Source organism: Chenopodium album, chromosome 23 (assembly GCF_948465745.1).
Source record: "Chenopodium album chromosome 23, dcCheAlbu1.1, whole genome shotgun sequence".
NCBI classification, from domain to species: Eukaryota; Viridiplantae; Streptophyta; class Magnoliopsida; order Caryophyllales; family Amaranthaceae; genus Chenopodium; species Chenopodium album.
Genome location: NC_137856.1, coordinates 34,788,172 through 34,798,926, shown reverse-complemented (window position 1 = coordinate 34,798,926; position 10,755 = coordinate 34,788,172). Strand labels below are relative to the sequence as shown.

The following is a 10,755-nucleotide window of genomic DNA, read 5'->3' as shown; positions in this document are numbered from 1 at the left end:
TTTTGATTCCAACTGAAAAATTGATAGAAAAAAACCTCAAGATTTGAGCTTGGAACAAGCAGAAATCCCAGATTGAGAGTAAGAATCTTCCCAATTAACACCATCAAAGCTCCGAATTTCAACATGGGTTACAGTCCCAGGATCAAGGCAAGCCAGAGTAACCCCAATACCATCTGGGTTCGATCGAGGAGTGTAGAAAGAGGTGATTCCACAAACATTACAGAAAGTGTGCTTAGCAACGTGGGTCCCAAAAGTATAGGTAGTAATGTTCGATTCTCCAGAAATTAATTTAAAATGATTAGTTGGGACTACGAAATGGGTGTTACCCCTCATTGAACAGGTTGAACAATTGCATTTCCAAGCAATTAAAGAGGTGGGTGCTTCTACTTTCCATCTTACTCTCTTGCAATGGCATCCACCATTGTGGGTTACTAAGGTTGGTTCTGGGTTTGAGTTCATTTGAGCAGAGGAGAAAGAAAGGGAAATGAATGAATGATCAATGAATTTGGGAAAAAAAAAATTTGGTTGATGTTTTTATATTGGATGGTGTAATGATTTAGGGTGTCTTATTAGTGGGTTGTTGCATGAGCTTACATAAGGTAGGCTTTGTCAAAAAGGTGGGAAGAAATTTATTAATCGATTGAAACAAAAAGAGATAAATTCAATCGTTAATTTTTTTTAACACTCAAGTGGGTAAAAAACGCTTTTGTTTGGTTTTAAGACTCATAAACACGCTTTAAAATAATCAGGTTAAATGGGTCGGGTTCAAGTCAACCCATTTATAAACAGGTTGGATCAAGACAGAATTTCTGACCTGTTTATGTAAACAAGTCGGGTTCAGGTTTGGGGGTGCTGACCCGTTTATCAAAACAGGTCGACCTGAACCTGACCTGATTGCCAGCCCTAGTCATTAACGTCCGTGTTAGGCTTTAGTTCACGAAATCACTACAAGTTGTGAACGGGAAAAATGACCGTTTAAGGCATATTGGACAGTTCCACCGACTCAATTTGACTCATAGATGATATTAGAGACCATGGTAAACATCTCGACAATTTTTATTTCCGGGCGAAAAAAAGTAAAAAATTAGAAAATTAAAGGCTATAATCTACGCTTTTTGAGGAAATTTTGAGGTCTTGGGGCCATGTGGCCAAAAGTGTTGAGACCCTAGGAGATACATCTCGGTGACATATAATACCGTTTGAAACCATACATGATCATTATATGTTGTGATAAACGTCTGAGGTAGGCTTGAATTTACGAAATCACCGCAAGTTCTAAACAGGTAAAATGACCGTTTAAGGGCATATTGGATGGTTCCACCGTCCCAATTTGAATCCCGGAGGGTATTAGGGACCATGGTAAACATCTTGGCAATTTTTATTTCCGGGCGAAAAAAGGTAAAAAATTTAGAAAATTGAAGGCTATAATCCACGCTTTTTGAGGAAAATTTGAGGTTTCGGGGCCCAGTGGCGAAAAGCCTTGGAACACAAAGGATACATCTCGGGGTCATATAATGCCGTTTGAAACCATATATGATCATTATAAGTTGTTATAAACGTCGTGGTTGGCTTGAGTTTACGAAATCGGTGCAAGTGTGAACGGGTAAAATGACCGTTTAAGGGCATATTAGATGATTCCACCGACTCAATTCGACTCCCGGAGGATATTAGGGACCATAGTAAACATCTCGACAATTGTTATTTCTGAGTGAAAAAAGGTCAAAAAATTACAAAATTGAAGGCTATAATCCACGCTTTTTGAGGAAATTTTAAGGTTTCGGGGGCCGGTGGCGAAAAGCCTTGAAACCCAAGGGGATACATCCCAGGGTCATATGATGCCGTTTGAAACCATATGTGATCATTATATGTTGTCATAAACGTCGTGGTACGCTTGAGTTTACGAAATCGATGCAAGTTGTGAACGGGTAAAATGACCGTTTAAGGGCTTATTGAATGATTCCACCGACCCAATTTGACTCCCAAAGGATATTAGGGACCATTGTAAACATCTCGGTAATTTTTATTTTCGGGTGAAAAAAAGGTCTAAAAATTACATAATTGAAGGCTATAATCCACATTTTTTGAGGAATTTTGAGGTTTTGGGGCCCGGTGGCGAAAAGGTTTGAGACCCTAAGGGATACAGCTGTGGTCTTATAATCCGTTTGGAACCACATATGATCATTCTATGTTGTGATAAATGTCTGTGGTAGGCTTGGGTTTACGAAATCACTTCAAGTTGTGAACGGGTTAAATGACCGTTTAAAAACATATTGGATGGTTCCACCGACCCAATTAGACTCTTGGAGGGTATTAGGGACCATGGTAAGCATCTCAACAATTTTTATTTTCGGGCAAAAAAAGGTCAAAAAATTACAAAATTGAAGCAGGTTCCGGTTCAAGTAAAAAAGTATTTGATCAAATCGGTTGTCAGTTAACATATTGTCAGGTTCAAGTCGGGTTACAGGTCACTAGTTTCACCCCATTATCCGGGTACAGGTTGGGTTCAGATCATTGCCGGTTCAGGTCGAGTTCTCAGGTCGGGTCAGTTATTAACAGGTCTAGATAATGCTTTCACTAATATTTTTTTGTGGGCAATTTTTTTTCTTTCAAGTTTGCTAAAAAGTTAAAACGAATCTAATCAAAATTCGTATAATAATACTATTCATTCCATATGTAGAAATCACAAAAGACGATTAATGTGACATCGTAAATGGCATCAACAGAAAAATAATTATGATTAAAATAAATGGAGGAAGCATAATACAACTTTTACACCCTGATTAGTAAGACACCTAATTTGACTAAACCTATCAAAGATAATATCAAAGTATATGGAGAACAATTGCAAATAACAAACCAACAACAGTTAAACAAGCACAAGCCAACAACAATGATGAAAAATTTCATTGTCTAATACTTGTATTTTTTTTCCAGAAGAAACATGTCAGTTATGGGTAGAAAGATAATAAGATTAAACTGCACTGTTTGAATTATGCCATTATGTTTGATTGATTTTACTTTCTCATTTCAAAAACAGACATAACAGAGAAAAAACAGTGACTAATTGGAGCTATTCCCTGTTCCCAAGAGATGGGAATGCTCCCAATTACAGCCATCGAAACTCTTAATTTCAACATGCCTGAGAGTCCCTGGATCAACACAAGCAAAGTTAACCGAAACAGCATCAGGGTTCGACCTCGAGATGTTGAAGGAGGTGATGCCACAGATGTTACAGAATGTATGCTTAGCAGTGCAAGTACCAAAAGTGTAGGCAGCAATGTTCGATTCACCTGAGAGCAGTTGAAATTCATGAGAAGGAACACTGAAAGAGATATTACCCCTCTTTGAACACATTGAACAATTGCATTTCCAAGCAGTTACACTTTGAGGTGATCTGAATTTGTATCTTATTCTTCCACAATGACATCCTCCTTGGTGAGATACATGTAATTGCGAATTCGAGTCCATGAGTTGAGTTAGAAAGATCAGATCATAGCAGGTTAATATTATACAAGGGTATGGCCAAGGTTGAAAATGCATAGCTCAACACTTGGAGCTTACATAACTACATACATGCCATATGGGAGATCTCAGGGTAAACATATAAATGCATGGCGGTTATCAAACAAAGCTTATTAAAGCACGTATTTTTGAGCTCAAGTTTTCATCTCGACACAATACCGACATCCAAAATGGTAATGGGTGGTAAAGAATTGAAGGTGAATTGAACATTTACATTTACACGTGATTTCCATGCTGAATTACACATAAATTCACAAGCACTACTGTTGTTTATTACGAGTACGGCTTACTAGGTGAGCATTGTGTTACCTGAATACAAGAAGAAAATTAAAAAAAAAAAACACTTAAAAAATAATACTACATACAAACTAAACCTTTAAAATTTAAATTTCACCTTTAATCTCAGAATCAGTAGCATGTTGCTAGCCTATCTTTGAGAAAGTGACAGAAGTAAATCCTGAATCAGCAATAAATGAATATGAGGCAGCCAAAGAAGCAAGTTAAATAAGAAATTATACATATAATCGCATCCCATATGGTGTAGTATAGTGATATAGGGCTGAGATATTCGACAAAACTTTGGATCAGTGGAGAATCTAACCAACCACGTGACTACTAATTTCAAATTAGCTACTAAGCTTCAGTAAGACAGTAACTATTGCAGCTTAGCTCTCTTGATTATCAGACTGCTGCAGATTCAACATTTGGGCGAGAACAAGCTTTGAGAGCTCATTGATCATGTTTTGAACTGGTACTCCCTCTCCTTCCTCTTGTGTTGACCAGGAAGACGATTGTGACATTAGCCTCGAGTATTCATGTGCAGCCACATTGGTCTTTTTTGACGTAGTAAGGACTTTCTCTAAATCAGCTTGTGTCAGCAGCCTTGGAGCCTGAAAAAGTATAGAACACCGGTCAACCAACACACAAAACTTCCTAGCGGCAAGTTAACAATCAAATAAATGCCATATTCTGTACTTCCTTTCATCATAAATTACGAGTATCAAATCTTTCATTCAATCATGAAAGAAGAAAAATCATTTCCTTGAGCAATTGAGGGATATTTTACACTTCCACTATCTTTTGCCAGCATTATAAATCAACAACCAAGAACCAACCAACTAGTCCGAGGGAGGATATGTAACTATGTATGCACTATGAGACTTACTCTGTCCCTAAATAATAGGCCACATTTGATTAGTGGCTACTTTTTCGGAATTGTATTACACATAACCTAAATCTCCATATTCTTGTTATTCGGTTAGGAGCCTCATATCTCCACCATATCAAAGTAGTCCTTATTCGCAGTAATCCTAAATTTAAACATCATTAAGGGTGATATGGGGAAACTCTTAATCTATCTCATATTATTTTCTCATGCCCTAAAATATGATATACTCCCTCCGCTTCGGATTACTCGCAACAAAGGACATGTTTGCGGAGGCCGAGGCAAAAGATTGAAGTGTGTTTAATTAAGAGGTGGGTATAGTATTAGGAGAGATAAAATGGAGGGAAAGGGAAGTGGTCCCTTAGTTAACAAGTGGGAGGGAATCTTTTTGGAGGGATTAAGAGTAGTAATAAGGTGTTTATAAAATAAAGTAAGGGTAATATGGTAAAATTGCAGCTAAAAACTAACTAAAAATAGAAAGAAAAAAACTTGTTGCGAGTAATGTGAAGCACCCCTAAATGGAAACTGTTGCGAGTAATCCGAAGCGGAGGGAGTATATATATATATATATGACAGGGTAATATATACGACGTACTTGTTTATTCTGTCAAAAACTCAAAAGCCATGCCCTACCCCGCTACAGTTATAAAGTTCCAATTATAAACATCATTCATATCATATGATTCATATCTCCAAGACTGATTATATAATTAAACCTGTGCAGTATAGAAAGGAAAGGAACAATATGACGATAAAGGGAGACATAAAAGGCTGCTTACATGATGCGGTTTCCCACTCTTCTCATCATCTAAAAGCTCCCTGATTGGAAGATATGCAGCCTTTTTACAAAGCTCAAATAGATCAGAACCAGTACTTCCGTCACATAAGCTGGCTAGATAATCAAAGTCAATGTTTTCCTCTACCCTCTCATCCTTCAGGATTACTCTCAATATCTCTGCCCTCTCCTTGCGAACAGGCATTCCAATCTCAAATGCTTGAGAAAATCGGCGAAGAATAGCCTCATCAAGTTCAGATGGACGATTTGTAGCAGCAAGAACCATCACTCTGGCATTCTCTATACAAACAAGACAAAATTATCATAAGCTAAGTGGTCAACTTAGGGTGAATTCAATATCTAACGAAATGAAGAATTAAGGTCCTCAGTAAAGAAGCAAAAACAGTAATATAATTTAATGTATAAAAAATAATCATAACAGAATCAGATGCAATAAACTTACGATCAGTTGTGAAGCCATCCCACAAAGCCATAAACTCTGTTTTCATGTTTGTCAATGCTTCATGATCAGAATTTCTACGCTGTCCCAAGAAGCTATCAACCTCATCAATGAATATGATAGCAGGCTGTAGTTTGTATGCCAAGCTAAACACAGCAGAAACTGCAATTTTTTTAAAAAGATATTATGCAACTATAAGAAAAGTCAATATAATAGACTGCCAAAGCACTTACTGTAGCAGACAAAATCTAGTCTTCCCCTATACATTACTATTATCTAAAATATCACGGAATTAATTCTTCTGTGAAGCACATGGTATAGTAAGATTGTCATAATTTACCAAAACTAACGAACAAATTCAAAGTTTCTTCTCAATTTATTTAATGATTTAAATCCAACTCTCATGGTTTCTAAAACTACCAAAGCATGGTAAGTTCATGATATCTATAGAGAACATATCATTAACATTTTCCATGCCTTCCTCTCCTTGCGAACAGGCATTCCAATCTCAAATGCGTGAGAAAATCGACGAAGAATAGCCTCTTAAAGTTCAGATAGACGATTTGTAGCAGCAAGAACCATCAAGTTCAAAAGCATGATAAGTTCAAGATATCTATAGAGAACATAGCATTAACATTTTCCATGCCTTCATACAATGCAAACAAGACTATTGCGCCCCTCCCTCCCCCCCACCCCCCTCCTCCCCAACCAAGAAAAGAAAGCAAGCGTCACAAGTCATCTAAAAGGCTAATAAATAAACCCAAATAAAGTTGTTTTCTTGACCACCAAAAGGATACAAGCACCATCAAGTCCATGAACTGCACGTAAATTCAAGCTTTAAACTTACCAAGTTTCTGGGCGTCACCAAACCATTTGCTCATCAAATTTGAAATCCTCACATTTATGAAAACTGCTCCAGACTCTTTAGCAATAGCTTTTGCTAGCATAGTCTTTCCAGTTCCTGGAGGACCATAAAGTAAAACACCTTTTTGGGGACCAAGCAATTTCCCATATGTAAACAGCTCAGGCCTCCGTAAAGGAAGAATGACAAGCTCATAAAGTGCTTGCTTGATGCTATCTAAACCCCCAATCAAGTCAAACTTGACTTCTATGTGGTCAGGATTTATAACATCACATGCGATAACATCCTGCAGCAGAATCAAACACAAATTTACAAAATAAACAGTCTGAAATTGCATGGATAAGGAGGATAAAATCTTCTATTAACAGGAATGTGATGAGACGCAATCACGCAAAAGACTAACCCTAGAAATCTAAAAGCCAAAATATGCCTACATTATTAGCCATTTAGCACTCTCTAATATTTGATATATACTATATGTTACTTCAATACTTAATATACAATCTTTTGTAGCTGTGTCAAAAACTCAATTCTCCAACAAACATGTGTCCTTGCCCGGTAATTTAATGCTCATTGATTAACTTATAAAAATGTAAGAATTGAATAAAGGAAAAGAAGAATGCATGATATACATGCCCACAAGGCACAAATACGCTTCAAATTAGCATTTCAACAACAACAAAAAGTACGTTACAATTCATGCAGAAAGTCTCCTAGAAACAAGATTAAGTTCCATTTATGTTGTATATCAGCACCCATGTTCAATTTTAGGATAGTGTCCCTGTATATGAAGCTTCTAACCTTGACGTGTCAGAAACTTAGATATGTACTTGCACCTGTGTAAATCTGTACTCACCCCAATTAGGGAACACTAAATCTCAAAATCCTTCTCAAAAAAAAAAAAAAAAAAAAAAAAAAAAAAAAAAAAACGAACTCGCAGTATAAAGGCGTTGTGATAGGTCGAATTTCCGAATCTGGATTCATTAAATGATAATTGGGATTTCCATTACCCCAAGTAAGGAAAGAAATTTACTGCAATGCTCAAGATACCTAATGAGATTATGAAGACTATTCCCTTAAAAACCAATGCTGACTTTTCTGAAGATTCTAAAAAATCATACCTTAAAATCAGTACTTATTGTGTATGACAAACACAGCAAATAAGCACAAGTCAAATTAGCCAAAAAATAACAGAAACCCATCTAAACATCAAGCACAATTTTATCAAACTTCTAACAAACTGACATGAACAAGAACACAAATTGGAAATTTATACACAACATTCTCAACCATCAGAAAACAATATAAACCATGAAAGTACATTATTCCAACAAAAACCATATAAACAATACATTACACATAATTCAAAATCATCCCCAGCAAAAACCCTAACTCTTAAATTCCCAATTCACAATCAAAAACAAAATTAACCCAAAATAAACAATACCCAGATTGCAAGACAATAATAAAATCATAAAAACTAAGAGAAATTACAATAAAAATCGAAAAAAAATTGATTACCTCGTAAGGATTAGTTTGAATAAGAGGTCTACCCAAACGCTTAGCAATTTCTTTCTTCTGTTCAAGGGCTTTCTTCGACGCTTCACGATTAGGGTCTAATTGTCTAAGCCCAACAAATAATACCAAACAACTAAGAGCTGCACTTGCTGCATATAACACCAGTTCTTGTATTAACTTTGTTTCTGTATTCCTTCCCATTTTCCCCCAAAATCTCTAAAACCCAGATTAAATTATTGTCCTTTTTGTATGTTATTTATATTCAAGAGATTGTTATCCAGAAATTTAAAATGGGGTTTGATTGATTTTGGGGATGATTCGAGGGAGAAGGATAAATAGAAGAAGCTTAAGAGGTTCTTGGAGGAAAAGAAAAGAAGAGGAGAGAGAAATCTTCTGGAAACTAAATATTGTTGGTGACGATTAAACTAATGTTGTTCGTGTTGGGACATGGTAATTCATTGTTTTGGGCTTGTTTGGTCATATAAATTGGACTGCAAATAATATGGTTTATGATTTGGATCCATAAAATAAGATGGCTAGATTTTTAAGTACCCAAGATAAGTAGATAACCGTCTTCTTGTAAGCCTTCTCGTATTCAGATTAGTACATAAGGAGAATCAAAGTCCGATCTCAGTATATCCTGAAATCGGGAGGAAAACTCTTAGCCTCCAATCACTTAAACTATCCTTTCACCCTCTATTTAAAAAAAATGATTCTCCAACATCTCTCTTATTTCTTATGATCCGAGATTTATTTGGAAGAGATTTTATATTTAAAGATTAAAGTTAAAAATTTCAATAACTATGTGTCGTTCTGAGAAAAATAGAGAGCTTTTTAGATTTCGATTATTTTTTAATCGAATTTATAATAAATAAAATACTAATTTTGTGCCCCGTGTGATGCCCTGATTGTTTATTGAATTTTAAATTAAACTTTTTATTTAAAATATGTATTACCTGCATTCCTGAAAGTTCGACTCACTTACTATTCATCTGGTCAATATAAAAAAATAAAAAAAAAAATCTTTGACCACATTTATGATTTATAGCATAGAAATAAATTTGTATAAGAGATCCTATTAGATTCCCTTTATTATAAAATTTTCAAACATCAATTTTTTTATAATTTTCACTTATACATAGCTAAAAATATTCGTTGGAGACTGCGCAAATGCCAAGTGAGTTGAACTTTCAGAATGAAGGGAGTATGTTATTCTACTCTTGATTGTGATACCAAATAATATTCGTATCCTAATAAGCCATCAAGGTCACTCAGACTCAAATTCTGCTTTGCCTTTGTAAATTTGGATCCAATTCCTAAAAGGGGGAGGGGTCTAGCCGACTAGCAATGTTTGAGTTAGGGCTCCAACCCATTGCCGTTATGAAAGGACACAATTCCATAAAGCTATTTAGCTAGTGTAATTTGGTTTAATATTCTTCTCCCTATTTAGATTTAATGATGGAGTCGGTTGAACAACTAACCATGACAAATTTGACTTGTTAATCTAAGCTTCCTTGTACGTACTTGCTCTCATACTTCTCAACATGCACCTAACAAGGAAGTACAAGTCACGAGTTGCTAGTACGAGATTGAAGCGATGTAGCAATATTATTGCTTCCTCTACAAATTTAATGTATAGCGTGTTTTCGTCAATATTCACCGAGCAAAGTTATTCCGCTATATATCCCAACTCTCAAAGTATCTAACCTGTAAATACCGAACTAAAAAAAAATCGTATTTCCATCGTTGTCTCACTTAATATTAACGCACACTTTAAACAAATAGGCATATGGCATTACTCACATGAATACATGATCACATTCTACATATATACATGTGTTTGGATCTCCTTGTGAGTTGTGACATGTGAGTATTGAGTAAAGGGAGAAAGTCAACGATAATATGATAAGCTCACCGAGCCGCAACGTTAATTAACAGAGATGATAGAAATTTACACCGATTCAATCTTCTATTCATAAATAGTTCAAGCAAGATTCAAGCTATAAATGTGCAATAACTTCAATCTATCATACGAAGTATATGTTGACACCATGAGTTTATGACGATACATTTGCACTTTCTTCGGATTGCCACTAGTAGTCTTGTATACGGCAATACCAATCTCTAAATTTGGAAATTGTAAGTATGTTTTTTTTTTTTTTTTTTTTGAATAAGTAATATGTTTTAGTTTTTGACAAAGCATTCAAGTATGATTTAGTTGCTAATGAGACATGATTATTTATTTTCATTTAAACGCTACAATTTTAATCACTTAATTGTCTAATTATATAACTGTAATAAGTTTTTTTTTTTTTTTTTTTTTAAAAAAAAATGTAAGTGTAACAAGTCCATTATATACGAAGTATTAAGTAAAATGAAGTACTTAGTACGATAGAATCTCGTGTTACAACTCAGTTTAATAAGATGTCTTTTGATATTAAAGGAGGGCCGAC

At 35.3% G+C, this 10,755-nt stretch overlaps 2 protein-coding genes and 1 pseudogene across 2 annotated transcripts; all 3 read right to left on the bottom strand.

Annotated features, from left to right (window-relative positions):
• Positions 1-36: 36 nt before the first annotated feature.
• On the bottom strand, positions 37-333 carry LOC145607466 (uncharacterized). Its single transcript, XM_081663107.1, has one exon. It carries the CDS (start codon positions 331-333, stop codon positions 37-39), a length of 297 nt encoding a protein of 98 aa, XP_081519233.1.
• Positions 334-3,060: 2,727 nt separating this feature from the next.
• Positions 3,061-3,468, bottom strand: LOC145607464 (uncharacterized; annotated as a pseudogene).
• A 548-nt stretch (positions 3,469-4,016) lies between these two features.
• LOC145607924 (uncharacterized) lies at positions 4,017-8,716 on the bottom strand. The gene is made up of 5 exons (XM_081663520.1): positions 8,306-8,716; positions 6,770-7,070; positions 5,926-6,084; positions 5,467-5,762; positions 4,017-4,412 (listed from the first exon to the last, which is right to left on the bottom strand). The coding sequence occupies exons 1-5, from the start codon at positions 8,501-8,503 to the stop codon at positions 4,188-4,190; spliced, it is 1,179 nt and encodes a 392-aa protein (XP_081519646.1). The 5' UTR covers positions 8,504-8,716; the 3' UTR covers positions 4,017-4,187.
• Between the last annotated feature and the right edge of the window lie 2,039 nt (positions 8,717-10,755).

Excerpts from the sequence above, each read along its gene's own strand:
- LOC145607924 (XM_081663520.1), bottom strand. The coding sequence starts at position 8,503 with ATGGGAAGGAATACAGAAACAAAGTTAATACAAGAACTGGTGTTATAT. Across the intron at positions 6,085-6,769 it reads TGGTGACGCCCAGAAACTTG|TTTCTGCTGTGTTTAGCTTG; the intron begins GTAAGTTTAAAG and ends AAAAAATTGCAG. Across the intron at positions 5,763-5,925 it reads GGATGGCTTCACAACTGATC|AGAATGCCAGAGTGATGGTT; the intron begins GTAAGTTTATTG and ends TTGTTTGTATAG.
- LOC145607466 (XM_081663107.1), bottom strand. The coding sequence starts at position 333 with ATGAGGGGTAACACCCATTTCGTAGTCCCAACTAATCATTTTAAATTA.